This window comes from Cryptotermes secundus, unplaced genomic scaffold, assembly GCF_002891405.2.
Source record: "Cryptotermes secundus unplaced genomic scaffold, Csec_1.0 scaffold853, whole genome shotgun sequence".
Lineage (NCBI taxonomy): Eukaryota > Metazoa > Arthropoda > Insecta > Blattodea > Kalotermitidae > Cryptotermes > Cryptotermes secundus.
The window spans coordinates 589,695-605,222 of record NW_019719373.1 but is presented as its reverse complement, the minus strand read 5'-3'; the positions used below and the strand labels follow the sequence as shown (position 1 = coordinate 605,222).

The window sequence follows — 15,528 nt, the reverse complement described above, 5'->3', positions numbered from 1 at the left end:
CTCCCCCGCCGCGTCACTGCTGGTGTGGGGGGGGGGCTCGGCTTGGCGCAACATGTCACAATAATTTATTGAAGATTAAAAGCTTATATCTTCATTATCCAACGTTCTCTTTCCTCTTATTTTCTCGGACACAAATATCCTCCTAAGCTCCATGTTCTCAGATTCAGTCTTTGGGTTTTCTTTTGCCGCTTATAGCGTAGTGGTTACTATATGAACCACCTGCTTCAATATAAAAATAACTCTGCATTTTGCCCACAGAGGATATTTACGTGTATATGATCCGTAGGTTTCTCGCAATAAACAGCGATTATTTCCCTGAACAGCATTAACCGGTTGGGCTTTGTAGCGGAGACATAATGTGTTTCCTGTGAGGTACGGACTGAACTCTTCATTCTGCCCACAGTGTATTCATGTGTTCCGTATGGTTCTCACAATAAACAGCGACTGTTTCCCTAAACAGCATTAGTCGGTTGGGCTTTGTAGCGGAGACGTAATGTGTTTCCTGTGAGGTACGCACTGAACTCTGCATTCTGCCCACACAGTGTATTTATGTGTTCCGTATGGTTCTCACAATAAACAGCGATTATTTCCCTAAACTGTATTAACCGTTTGGGCTTTGTAGCGGAGACGTAATATTTACTGTGAGGTACGAACTGAACTCTGCATTCTGCCCACACAGTGTATTTACGTGTTCCGTATGGTTCTCACATTAAACAGTGATTATTTCCCTAAACAGCATTAACCTGTTTGGCTTTGTTATGGAGACGTAATGTGTTTCCTGTGACGTACGAACTGATTTTTTTCATATAATTTAGTTGAGTTCCATGTTTCAAAAGACTGAAAGAAGAACACGTGAACATTTACTATGTTATTTTGAATATAAGACGCACGGTGTACACATTGTTTATCGTTGAAAATTGAGGTGCGTTTTTTCCTATAACCTACATTCAAAACTGGTTGCATCTTAAATTCCATGGCGTCTTATATTCGAAGTAATAGGTATTATATCGAATTGTACTTTCTGTAGAGGATGAGGTGGGATCTGTTCAGATTATCCTCCTGTGATATAGTTCCAAGTATGCAGAACATCTACATCAGTCACTGAAAAATGATATATCACTTATTCAATATTGAAATGTATTTTAGAGGAATTAGTCCCATAACTGCTTCGATTGATGTGGGCAGAAGCTTGTAGCTTATCTCAGCATACGCAGTACTCTGACTTGTGTTTATTTGATACAATTTTTAACAGACTTCGATTTCGTATAAGCCCTAGTACCTGCACTGTCTTATCCGTTCAGATCCCGAAGATTCTTCCATATCGGTTGTTCATTGACGCGGAAATTGGGTTGAAACTTTATCTCGGTTTCGTTTAAAATAGTTACGAAGATCTATCTAAAAATTGTCAGAACTTTGGTGAACAAGAGCTATAAAGGTCCTTCGTTTAAGCTTATATCCTGCGAAATGAAGCAAGACACTTCATACGAACCGATAGCAGTGGTTTCCGATATTGGGAACTGTGTGAATCAGTTTCTGTCAAAACTTCCTCTAAATGCAACTGAGATATCTTATATGGGAACAGATCTGAGATAATCTGAATGCTTCAAAATACGAAATTAATATTCTGAATAATACAATTTATTTTCAAAATTGCCACAGTATTTTAACTACAGTATTTTATATTCATCAGGCTGCTCATATATATAGGACACAGTGCTTTCCAAGATGGCGTGGCGGTAACGCTCCACACGTATTCGGGAGGTGCTCGGTTTGAATCAAGATGGGATACCTGCTATACTGGCCGGGGCTCTTTGTCGTTTCTCCTAGGCAAATTTCGGAATTGTCTCAATAACGTTACCATCGCTTCCTTACAAATCCTTCGACTTGCTCACTCAACAATCCATGTATAATCTAGATGCTAAGATAAGAGCTGTAGAAGAGATATTGACGGCTTGGAAACCCGAGGAATCAGGATTCCGTTCTTAATATTGATAGTAAAATTTCTGTCCACAACGCCCAGATGGGTTCTGGAGCCCACCCAGCCTCCTATCGTACGGGTACCTGCGCCTCTTTCAGCGGAGGTAAAGCTACCGGGGAGTGAAGTTGGCCACTGAGGCTAAGAATGCATGGAGTTATACCTCCACTCCTCGCATAAGTCTTCATGGCAGGGTGCTTAATTAAGCAGAGAGACAGAATTAAATTTGACGCCGTGATTGAGGGGATGAGGACGTTGGCAGGAGCACATAGGCCTACCTGGACGAGGTCCCCCATGTCACCCCCCGCCGCCTGGAAGGTGAGGTGGCACACGAACGGCATGCGGTCCTCACGAGGTCGATGCAGCTCCAGCTCGTAGGTCTTGCCGACGTCTCCGTAGTAGGTGCGGTTGCAGGCTGCAACAGCAACCACAAGCGTCTCTGAGGCATCTGGGACAGAGAGGGAGGTCTAGGACACAAGCCTCCTCTGGCCTCCTTACTAGGCACTATACTGTGTCTTCAACATCTCTGATGGTGCGCCACCCTTAAGTAGTCAAGTACAATGTTAAACAGTCTTTGGATTTTGTTTTCAACAGAACCACCACGCCGCAAATCTAATTAAACACACACGACATACCTCCCATAAAATGTGAAAAAGTAAAGCTATCCCTGTAACAAACCGTGGAGGCACATAGGTTTGTGAGACGCTGAGTGTCCAGCATTTTCTAAATAGTCAGCTCACAGATGGCGGTGAGATTGTCAGCCTTACGTGCCGGCCAGCCACCCTTTACCCCCCAGGAATATTCTTGGTACTCGTTTCTGTTAGAGGCTGAGTCCCGTAAGGTTTCCTATTCAAGGTGTGACGTACAGTCAGAGATGTTTAGACACTGTTTATATTACGTCACCACAGCAAATAATTGAACATTTCTGAACGGGAATATACGTCCATAAGATTGCCGCAATAAATAAATGATTTTATTGTCTCAGTAGAGTTCATTTTACGAAAAGTGCAGGCGAAAGAGGACGCTTTCTCCCGTAATTTACGTATAAAGAGTTACAGAAAGTAAGTAAGTAAGCGTAGACAAATTCCGTATATAACGTCAGCTTTCACTGGCAAGACACATAGTATGTATTCAACGTGCTGTGGCTTAGGGGCAAGGTCCATTCATTTCACGGAGTGTGCTTGGTGCCGTGTTCCTGTAAAATGTACCCTCGATAAATCAGAGAAAACCCGCTGCTTGTATGGAACTTTATGTTTGTGTACGCCTCCTGAATCGACTGTTGCAGGTCTGCTACTCCGGACAGTATAAAGTTAGCCGTTCCACTATATGGCGGCACACACTCAAAGAAACACAGAATTCACGTGTTTTAATTCCAGTATCCAACAACTCTCACCGATATTACAGATGTTTATCTTCCATCAGCATGAAACAAATTGTGTTAAATCGTCTAATATTCCATAGGCCTGTTTTATATCGCATTCTAGACCACACATTGCGCAAACACGGGAACCCGAGTATAAGACAGACTTTGAACAGATTAATCCACTGACCGAGTCTAACCCTTTAAAACACAGTGGTAACTGTATGTACCACCTACTTTAACATTGGAAATCTCTTCATTTTGTCCACACACCGTATTTGTGTTTTCCATATGGTTCTCACAATAAACAGCGACTGTTTCCCTAAACAGCATTAACCGGTTGGGCTTTGTAGCGGAGACGTAATGTGTTTCCTGTGAAGTACGGACTGAACTCTGCATTCTGCCCACACAGTGTATTTATGTGTTCCGTATGGTTCTCACAATAAACAGCAATTATTTCCCTAAACAGCCTTAACCGGTTGGGCTTTGTAGCGGAGACGTAATGTGTTTCCTGTGAGGTACGGACTGAATGATTACATATTTAGACGACTTTTAGATTCCCTGTCTCTACCCGTGTGGAGGCTGGTTCGAATACCACCACCGTGCCCCTGTGAGTCGTAGGAGGCGACGGAAAGGCACCCACTGTCGGGAGGGTATAACTGGGCCACCCTATTCCTAAGCAATAAAAATATGGGAACCTGGCCTCCAAGGTTTGGGGATCCGGAATCTGAAGCAGTGAAATATGGTCATGAGTCCCGCGGGACTCGTACCCGAGAATGACTGCGCTGGCGGGGTCCAGAAGAAATTGTAAACTACAGACTCATCCTCCCGTCAGAGACGGCGCCCGACTTCAACAAATATGTAACTGTCTGACAGTTACAAAAATCTGGTGTTTGGCCCCCCCAATGGGGTCATGAAACCAAGACAGAATGGCCGAGAGACTGTCGGTCGTAACATAAATTTGACTTCGAGAACCTTCTGACAAACAGAAACAGCAGGGGAAGCTATTCATGCTGGACCCAATACTGACGCCTCATGGCAGTTTTACTGAAAACTGCAGCTGGACTGCAATGAATTCCTGGCAGGATTCAGGCTTGCGGATGTTTCTTATCTGCCGGACTGCAACTGGAAAGTCCCGCGACCGGCCATCTCGACACGGATTCTGCTGGTTCTCCTCTATCTTCAGACAAATACTGAGATGGTTCTCACGCCGGCCTTCCGATATGAATTAATCAGAATTAATCTTCTTGCTCTGGAGATCCCAAAATAACCTTTCAAATTCCGCTTCCACTGTCCTGTATCGCTCTGAGAATCCTGCTCTTTCTTCGGGTTGACGGAATTCGCGTTGGACAGAAGGGGACAGGGGACGTGAATTGCTATTTCTTGTGATGTATTTTAGGGCACTGTCAACATCTTGGCACTGTAGCGTCCGATAGTGGAATGACAGAAGTGTGATTAATTTAAACTGATTTGGAATAAAGGGGTCCTGACTTAGTGAACGTACTATTTCGAAATTTGCCTGTAAACACTAGAGAAAACAGTAGGCTAGACGGTGTCTCGGCCGAGGTTCGAACCGAGCACCACTCGAATTCAAGTGTAGAGCCTTAACGCTACCAGTCTCGCTCAGTGAACTGTTACTGTTTCTCCCACGCCGTGTGACAGGCCTCGTACAGGGACAGTTAAAGAAAATTCTTTATAGTGTGAAAGTTCGCGATCGAAAGCGATTTGTCATGCCGAGAGGAAAGCAATACAATCATAGCAATGTGTCACGTGACCATGTTGTGTTCCGGACAGCTCGTGCCACACGTGATGTATGGCAGGAGCCCAGCGCCCACAGCCCATTATGCGCTAGGCACATTGTTTGTAGAGGGGTCATAATAGTTCATAACAATTCGAGATATTTTGGCTTGTTTAAAGCATTTCGCTTCAATGGATGTCCGCTTAACATTCCAGGACCTGGAAGCTCAGTCTGTGTCAGTGTAGTAAAGCAAATATGTAAGATATTGTCACGCTTAGGCACAATAGATCACTGTCGTCGCGGTGCAAGGGCCAAGAAGGCTCACCCCTTATACATTCATTATTGTCACGCTTCTGAGTGTGACTGGAAACGACGTTTGGATTGGTAATCGGATTTACTGGGCACTCACAATCGTAACTACAATTAACTACGATAGTCTCACAAATAAACATACTCCAAAGATCACTGTATCTACAGCATACATAATGTCTTCTCAATATTCACTAGCCGTTGCTTGGCAGCGGCTTCCAAAAGTGGAAGTTCCCCTTCCTCTGGGTTTTCGAACTGTCCCCGGCCTAAGCTTCTCATTTTTCGCAACTCTAACTTCAGCAAAAAAAAAAGTTAAAGTTACATTGCGACTGACCGTCAGTCAGTAAGTCTTGGTGCTGAGCAACGCCTGGGGCTCATGCCCATATATATATTACCGTTTAACAGTTACGATCTTGTTCTTGTGGGGCTCCCTCTCTGACGAGAGTACGGGTCTGTCTTTTGTATATGCTGCTGGCTCTTGCCAGCGCAGTCTTTCTCGGGTCCGAGTCCCTTGGGACTCGCGAGCAAATTTTACCCAAAGTCAAAGTTACTTTACGACTGGCGGTTTACCGCCAATCTGTTCGTCTTGGCGTCATGCCACTTGAGGACCACGACCAGAGATCTTTTTTTTCTTCCCAACTGAACTCTTGCGGTAACAATCCTTATGTAAAATCCTCTCTGAGGAGAAGATTGGGTTGTCTCTTATGAATACGCTTGGCCTTCCGTCAAGTGTATATTTCGCACACATATATCATGTTATTGAAAATTCTTCCTTTTGCACTACGCACAAGTCCTCTGTCAGTACAGACTTAGAGAGCAGACCATGCCTAACTTACATATCTTATGATACAACTTAATCAACTTAGCCATTTGAACGGTCGTAAGCTTGACCACCGTCAAGTTAAAGCCTCTTATATTTTATCCGAACTACTGATCCTCATCATATAACCTCGGCATGGACCGCACAGAAAACCTTTCTTCCATTATTCCGTGTTCTCTCGTTACCGGGGAAATAACATGTTGACAGAGCTGTTCCTTAGCAACGGCTGTTGTATTGTCGTCTGTTTACAGAGCTGTTACTTGGCGATGGGTCTACAGGTCACAGTATCGTTTTCCCACTCTCGGAAGACTACTCCACCCTGAAGAAGGCAAGGATCTAGCAGTCTACAGGGCGTCACATCCCAAACTATAGTGATCCTCACAATCACGGCCATGAGGCCTTCACGTGTCGCAACCCCAGATGAGTGCTCAACACCAAGACAAGCTGGTCGACTGAACGTCAGTCGTGACATAACTTTGATTTTGGGATGCCGATTCTGCTGAGAGTTGCAGCTGTGAGAAGTGAGAATCTGTTAGCTGAGGCCGGGGACAGTTCGGGAACCCACAGGAAAGGAAACGTCTGCTGTTGGAAACCGCTACCAAGCAGCGGCTAGTGAAGACTGAGAAGGCTTTGTGTGTGCTGTAGTTACAGCGATCTCTGGAGTGTGTAACTCAGACTGTAGTAATTTGTAGTTACGAGTTTTCCTAAGAGTTCAACTTCATAATATGCTGAGTAGCCTTTTCCCTCTCATTATTAAGCACCAAACCATGAAGACATATAGCGAAGTTGAGATACAATTCCACTCATTCCTAATCTCAGCGCGAGATGTAAGTGCGTGGTGAGTTGCACTCTCCAGTCCTCTTTACCCCTAGGGGAATGAACGGAGGTATCTTTGGATAGCAGTTTTCGTGGGTACGCAGGAGCCGTCTGGAGAGTGTGGAAAAGAGAAAGACATCTTGCCTCTGCCGGAGTCGAACCCCGATTCCCAGGTCGTCAAGCCCAGAGCCCATAAGTGTGACTGAGGTATATCGGCTTCGTTTTCAATACAATTTCTTTTAATTTATTTGGTTGTTTTTCATAGACTACTCTAGATAACATGATAAGATGAAGTTACAGGAAGAAATGGCACAGAAATGGAACGTACGGGTAATTGAATAGAGGCCCGGATCGCTGGAGCAGGCGGTCGAAGTTGGGTGGCTGGGGCAGTGCTGGGGAGGGGGGCACTCAGCAAGTGTGTCTGCTGCTGCGTTGGATTGAACTGCGGATTGGTCCTCTAATCACACGCTCATTTAGGGGGGATTAACAGATAAACAGTTCAGAAGCGCGAACAATCAACAGCAGAGACACAGCTGGTGCTCCGCAGTGAGGTCTGTTTGTTTTCATACGCAGAGTTTCAACACAACGCGAAGGTGCGTCATTGGTCCCTGCCCTGAGCCGGTTAAATCCAATTCGAATACAACCTAACTAGGCTATGGGCGAACGGTTTATTTCGACCAACAGATGAAAGGCCTAACTAACTCCCTGCAACTGAGCTACTCAGATTCTCACCCTTGTATGTAACCCGGTGGTGGTTCGTTGCCGTGTCCACAAAAGCCTATACCGGTCTCTATCCTGAGGCAGATGAAGCCAGTTCACACCCCACATCCAGTTTCTTTAAGATTTATTTTAATATTGTTATCTATGACTAAGTTTTCCCAATGGTCTCTTTCCCTCTGGTTTTTCTACAAAAGCTTTGTACGTACTTCTGTCTAATGCATGCTACATGCTCTGGTCTTCTTGAAAGAGGAGCGTAATTATTTCTCAGTGTCACTGAGTTCAGTTACCCCCAAATCAACGAGAGTTATGGAACGGAATTGTTTGGAACTCACTTGCCTCTGTTTCCGGAGAGGCGAGAGGCGACTGTCCTGCTGTAGAGATTTGTAAACTTGAGTTGTGACGTCGTGTAGTCTGGTAGACGATCGTAAACTTGAGGTATGACGTCGTGTAGTCTGGTAGACCTTTGTAAACTTGAGGTATGACGTCGTATAGTCGGGTAGACGTTTGTAAACTTGAGGTATGACGTCATGTAGTCTGGTAGACATTCGTAAACTTGAGATGTGACGTCGTGTAGTCTGGTAGACGTTCGTAAACTTGAGGTATGATGTCGTGTTGTCTGGTAGACGTTTGTAAACTTGAAATGTGAAGTCGTGTAGTCTGGTAGACGTCTGTAAACTTGAGGTATGGCGTCGTGTAGTCTGGTAGACGTTCGTAAACTTGAGATATGACGTCGTGTAGTCTGGCAGACGTTTGTAAACTTGATGTATGACGTCGTGTATTATGGTAGACGTTGGTAAAATTGTGATGTGACGCCTTTTAAGCTGGTAGAAATTCGTCCAGACTTCACGGCATCACGTCTCAGAAAGACAGAGCTTCAGATTCACACAACATTGACAACTCAGGGCCCACTGCGTCTTCGCTTCTCTACAGAACACCTTATTCATGGAAATCTTTAGATCGTAGCTCAGTCACTATAGTGACTAGGCTTCGAGATGGACGATTGGAGAATTTAGGTGTCCAGTCCCCCACACAGTGGGTACAAGGCTTTACTTCTCTGGGGGTAAAGCGGTTGGGGCCTAAAGCTGAACACTTACTTTCCTGCATAGGGTTTGTTTCTAGAATTGACGGCGGAGTCTAGTGAAAAATCATCAAAAACAATTCGCATTTATATAGAAAAAAGACAGAGTTGCGTAATAATATATTCGGCACCACTGTATGTTGTCACGATTTAGGGTTGTCACTATAGACGGGGTTTGGATTGGTGAATGGATTTATTGACCACTTCTACACACGGCTGGGAACTACGTACAAACAATTACAGGGCCACCGTTAATCTTCACAATTCACAAATCACCACAGCAACCGCTAAGCCTTTTCCAGTTTGCTGTGTGTTCACCAGCCGTTCCCTGGAAACGGTATCTAACAGTGGAGATTCTTCAGCTTCACGAGCTCAAGTACTCTCTTCATAGACTCCCATGCAGAACTCAACTGAACTCATTGCTCCAACTGTCCTGGTTATAACTTCTCGGCACGGCCAACATAGAAAACACCGTTCTTTTATTGTTGCTTTAGTGTCCGTTACTGCGGGAGCGTGTTTACCTAGCTGTTGTCCAGAAATTGCCGTAGAGCCGACCATAAAGTAAACGCCGTTCATCCATTGTTGCGTGCGTGTATTTTGTGGGAATTACCTAGTAATAGTTTATAGAGCCATTGCTTAGTAACGGATATCTATGCCACAGTACGTTTCCTTGGTTCCTCCACCCTCCTTCATTTCCTTCCAAACGACAGTACATGTAAGCAGGGTATGTCTCGGCCTCAAATTCTGGTGGCAATCACACTATAAAGGTAAGGTTAAGAATAAGTGGATTTAAACCTCCAGTCATCCACAACTAAGAGCAGGATTGAACTTTACCTTTCATGACACTGTTGCAACTTTACTCGCGCCGGAGCTATATTTGCCAGTCAGTTACATCTGTTGCTCTGTGGCTTTCAGTAGCTGACTGTGTAACACTCTATGGATGGATGGATGACACATGAACAATTATTGGGAAAGGTTTGAAAGGAAACTGCTGTGGATACTACATAGGGATTTGCCTGGAGGGACTGAGGGACGGGTCTAGACAAGATTCGAACAGAGCGCCTCCCAAATGCGAACGTACAACGAAACCGAACCTTTCGCGAGAGATGGCAGGGCTTGTACGTTCCTGTTAAAGTAGACTCGCTCTAGATGACTGCGTTGAAGCGAACAGGGCCCGTCAAAAGCTTTGAAGCAAGTGGAAGAGAAGAGGCTGATGTTAAGAGGCTGAGAAACTCGTGTCTCAGGGTCTAATCGCTTTACGTGGAACATGGGGAGGTTTAACACACTGCCGGGAGGCGTTCTGATAGAGCACAGTGTTTCTTGCGCGGATGGAGGAACTTCAGACACCCAACAATATGACATCCTTTGTACATGTGTGTGTCCTTACTGGTCACAGACCAGTCATAATATGCATCTTTGAAACGATACAAAATACAGGCTTCAAGAAGCGTTTCTAAATACTGATACGTGTATTTACGGAAATGACGACAGCTGATGATCGACTATTGTTGGCAGATCCACCTACCGCCAGAATAAGCAACTACTTGCAAGAAACGCATACTGCACTCTAGCGGCTGTCTTTCTTACCATTTTACCCAGTACCACAATGGGTTTATTGCAGTGGTTCCCAAACTTTTTACCTCTGAGCCCCCCTGACAAGAGAAAATACTCTCAGGCCCCCCGCCTGTGTTTTTTTATCAAAATAGAAGTCATGGTATGTTTGACGTTTTATTCAGTTCATTCTATGTTTTTCTACATACTATTTAGCAGTTTTTTTTCTCAAAATTAAAGTATCACAATATTAGGCATACAATATAAATTAGTTTTAACACTTGCAATTAACCAAAATATGTATTGAAATGAAACGATATTTAACTAACAAGTATTTAATTTTTTTCTGCAAAGAAAATCAAACATTTAAATGTCAAAGTTCAGTGTGATGGATGGGCCTGCTTTTGAGAACAAAGTTTATCAAAACGTGGTGTGATATCAGAAATGGCCACTCTAACGTCTTTAGCAATATTTAGCCTTGAACGATACTTTGACTTCATAGCTGCCAAAGCAGAAAAGCCTGTCTCGCGTAAGTAAGTTGTTGCGAAAGGAATCAGGATCTTCAATGCCTTTTCGCTCAAAGTTGGGAATTCCCTGCCAATATGTATCCAGAACTCCAACAAAGACAATTTCTCAAATTTACTTTTTAATGAAGTATCACTAGTGAGATCGATGGGTTGTTCTTGCTCATTTACATTCAGAGATGANTTGCCTCATTCCCTTGAAGTGAAGTGCTGAGAATATTTAGTTTCTCAAATATATCTATGAGGTAAGCCATTTTCAATAAGAAATCCTTGTTGCTGAAACTGTCTGCCAGTGAGTGATATTCCCCACTTAAGAAACAGAACACCTCATGCCTCAGCTTAAACATTCTCTTTAATACCTTGCCTCTTGAAAGCCATCGAGCATCACTAAAAACAACAGAGCGGTGTGTTCGGCACCCATTTCCTCACACAGCATTTTAAAAAGTCTAGACTTCAGAGGATTTCAGAGGATGCGGCTGCTGCCGAACTATCAACGCTGTCTCTGGCATACGCGTTTTGTAATTGCCGGCAAAGAGAATAATTATTAGTTATTTTGAAATTCATGATAATTAAAGCCTGTACTCATCCAAAGTTTTTCTATATGTATTTTTATATTTTGTTACTTTTGTAATTGATTTAGGGCAGTTTTAATTTTTGATCTGTAGGAAAGTATGCTGCGCTCCCCTTTCAAGCCCTTAGCCCCCCTCCCTGGGGGTCGCGGCCCACAGTTTGAGAACCACTGGTTTATTGTATATACAATACATATATGCCTACAGAGATGTATGTGTGGCAGAAGATACAGTTAATTTCTATTTGGAAAATAAAGCTGCTGGGGCGAAATTTAATAGTCAAGTTAAATTTGTCATTTTTGTAGAAAATGCGCCTGTACGCGTACCATATTTCTCGAACGCTCTGTCACGATGTAACAGTTCGAGAGTAGTTGAATGAAGTGTCATAGCATTTGACATCGAAAAGTTTTGCTAATATTCGTGTACACGTTTCAAGTGTGATTATTTGAAAGTGTCCCTCAAGGACAATAGTTATCGGTAGGAGTGGATCACAGTAAAAAAACTGTCACGTGATTGACTATAGTCGGGATTTGGGTTTATTGGGCTATATAAACAACTTGTAACTACAAATAACTACGACAGTCTCACTGTGTTACACACAACAAAGAACGCTGTAGCTACAGAGCAAATGAGAACTTCTCAGTCTTCACTAGACGTTGCTTGGTAGCGGCTTCCAACTGCAGACGTTCCCCTTCCTCTGGGTTCCCAAATTGTCCCCGGCCTCAGCTGAAGTACTGGTTCTTCCATTACTGTGCGTTCTCTCGTTACCAGGAAACAACATGTCCACAGAACTGTTCCCTAGCAACGGCTGTTGTACTGTCGTCCGTTTACACAGCTGCTACTTGGCAATGGGTCTGCATGGCTATTACTTTCAGTGTGACAGACTGTGAGAAGGGCGCGCGAAGCTGCATAATGAGTTCGTAATTAGTACGAGTACTCCTCGCCAAATATGTGTTACTGGCGTGATAGGCTGCGAGGAGCAGGGCGTGTACCGCGCATAAAAACTTTAGGAGGAAAACTTCAAGGAAAGAGACAATTAGGAAGACCTAGGCTTAGATAGGATGACAATATTAAAATGGATCTAAAATAAATATTACGAAGAATATTACTGTCTCAGGATAGCTATGATTGACGAGCTTTTGAGAACACGGTAATGAACCATCGGATTCTGCAAAATGCAGTGAACTTCTTCAGTGTCTGCGAGAGTATTGGCTACTCAAGAAGGACTCAGCTCTATAGAGTTTGTTTCTTCCTACGTAAGGTTCATGTTGGCCTGGATCAGGTTCCATTTTCTTCCATTTTCTGTAATATCGTGAAATCAGAGAGCTCCTCGAGGACCATAACTTGGAAGAAATAAGCACAGTGTGACCAACTGTGATGTTGATAATTACAGCAATTTCCAGTTGAATTTTTAACGACATTTATGCCAATTAAATAACTCTTCTTTCCCTGAAAAATCTGTAAAATATTGGCCTTCTCTCTGTTAGAGAAAAGCTGCTTATTTCTTAACGTGCACTTCCTTGAGCAACGATTTCAAACAGCGTTTTCGGGAGCAGCAGTGTAGGCAACAATGGATCTCGAGCATTCGACCTCTCGAATTGAAAACCACCACAGGCGGTCATAAATTTGAACGACCACGAAGGACCAGAACCACTCACAAAAACTGCCATTTTTACTGCCGTACCTCGTGATATTGAACTCTGGGCCGAGAATTCGTTGGATTTTAGGCTCTTCATTTGATATTGAGCAATAAAAAAGAAGCGATAACAAATACAGAATGTTTCTAAATCCATTGAAACACTTGACTGTCATATATATAATGTTTTAATATTTATCATTTACATTACGCAATATCTGGTTACCATACCAACCATCTGTAGAGGGTTATCATATCGCGTGTACGTAAAATTATATCGTAGGTCACGAACGAGCGAGCAGTATCACGTTCATTCTCCGGTAATTGGTAACATTTTGAGGTGGGCATGTGAAGCGTAGTATGCTATATAAAGGAGACGGTTTATGGCTGATTATTTGTGCTTGTTATTTGTAGGAGATTGCGTCGGCCTCGAAGCATTACTCGATAACATGTAGGACTGGAAATGAATTCGGGAGAAAAGTGGGGAAGTTAATACTATGGAGGATTGTATAGCGACTGGTGAGAGTTCTCGCTAGATTCTCTGCTGTTGTTGCGCTTTTAGCATATATGAACGAAATTAATGAATATTCTACGTCAGGATGATCCAATAGTTTCCACGCCCCTCGCCCCCAAGTAGTGTCTCTCACTCTCTCGCCACTTTCTTTCTCTTCTCTCTCGCTCTCTTAATGTTTCAGATGGATAAATTATAGGTGCGGTTACCCTCACACCAGATTGTCTGTGAAGCAGTTAAGAAGATATTTGCAAACGCGATTGTTATTCTGGGACGGGCTCCCAGTACCAAGTTGTTCAGGGCACTGCACGCAAGTTGAGCCCTTCACGACCCCGCTGGCTTGTCTGCGCAGACTCGGGAGCCTCATAGAAGTCTATTTTTTTATTGCTAGTGGGGTGGGACTAAGTCCCTTGTACTGCGGCCACTTCTGGCCTATTGTACCAGCCCCAGATGATAGGTGAGGGTGATTGTGGAGCAATTGGTGGAATGAAGATTGGCAGGGGAAACCGAAGTACTCGGAGAAAACCTGCCCCAGCGCCACTTTGTCCACCACAAATCCCACTTGACAAGACCGGGGATCGATCCCTGGCCGCCGCGGTGGGAAGCCAGCGACTAACCGCTTGAGCTACGGCGCGGCCTCACCACAGAAGTCTTAACTTCACGAAGTTCCTAGGTGTGTAGCATCTAAACTGCATAATTGTTAAGCAGCAAAAGCGCAATACTAACTCCATGCAGCACAGTCATTTTTGATAAGCTAATGGTTGCTCAGCAATATGCTACAAGCCGGATGGTCTCAGGTTCAAGTCCCGATGAGGTCATGGGATTTTTTCAATTGACCTAATCCTTCCGGCCGCACTATAGCCCTGGGGTCGGCTCAGCCTCTTACAGAAATGAGTACCAGGAATATTCTTGGAATATTCTTGGGGGTAAATGGCGGCCGGCGCGTGGGGCTGACAACCTTACAGCCATCTTTGAGCCGATTGTCTAGATAATGTGGGACCCCCCACATCTCACAACCCCATGGGCCTTCACGGCCTGTTACAGGGATACCTTTACTTCTTTTTTACTTAGTGGTTGCTCAGCCATCCATGAATTTCTCCACCTTTTGTGGAACCTCAAGGTTAATTTCCATGTTCACAACAGCCCACCATTTAGATTCTGTCTACAGCCAGATGAATCGACACATAACCTTTATAACACTATATAGTGGTAACTATATGTACCGCCACTCGCTTTAACATTGAAACCCATACCTTGTACCCACACAATGCATTTATGTGGTTCGTATGGTTCTCACAATAAACAGCGACTGTCTCCCTAAACAGCATTAACCGGTTGGGCTTTGTAGCGGAGACGCAGTGTGTTTCCTGTGAGGTACGGACTGAACTCTGCATTCTGCCCACAGTGTATTTATGTGTTCCGTATGGTTCTCACACTAAACAGCGATTATTTCCCTAAACAGCATTAACCGGTTGGGCTTTGTAGCGGAGACGTAATGTGTTTCCCTGTGAGGTACGAACTGAACTCTGCATTCTGCCCACACAGTGTATTTATGTGTTCCGTATGGTTCTCACAATAAACAGCGATTATTTCCCTAAACAGCATTAACCGGCTGGGCTTTATAGCGGAGACGTAATGTGTTTCCTGTGAGGTACGAACTGAACTCTGCATTCTGCCCACACTGTGTATTTATGTGTTCCGTATGGTTCTCACAATAAACAGCGATTATTTCCCTAAACAGCATTAACCGGTTGGGCTTTGTAGCGGAGACGTAATGTGTTTCCTGTGAGGTACGAACTGAACTCTGCATTCTGCCCACAGTGTATTTATGTGTTCCGTATGGTTCTCACACTAAACAGCGATTATTTCCCTAAACAGCATTAACCGGTTGGGCTTTGTAGCGGAGACGTAATGTGTTTCC

The 15,528-nt window shown here is 44.0% G+C and overlaps 1 protein-coding gene across 1 annotated transcript in view; it reads right to left on the bottom strand.

Moving 5' to 3' along the window:
- Positions 1-2,253: 2,253 nt before the first annotated feature.
- Positions 2,254-15,528, bottom strand: part of LOC117282401 (low-density lipoprotein receptor-related protein 8-like) — a gene marked incomplete at its 3' end in the record, with an annotated part of 110,258 nt that continues 96,983 nt past the window's right edge. The window contains exon 3 of the mRNA XM_033751834.1: positions 2,254-2,390. Within this exon, the coding sequence (XP_033607725.1) occupies positions 2,254-2,390 (137 nt within the window). The remainder of the gene's footprint in view (positions 2,391-15,528) is intronic.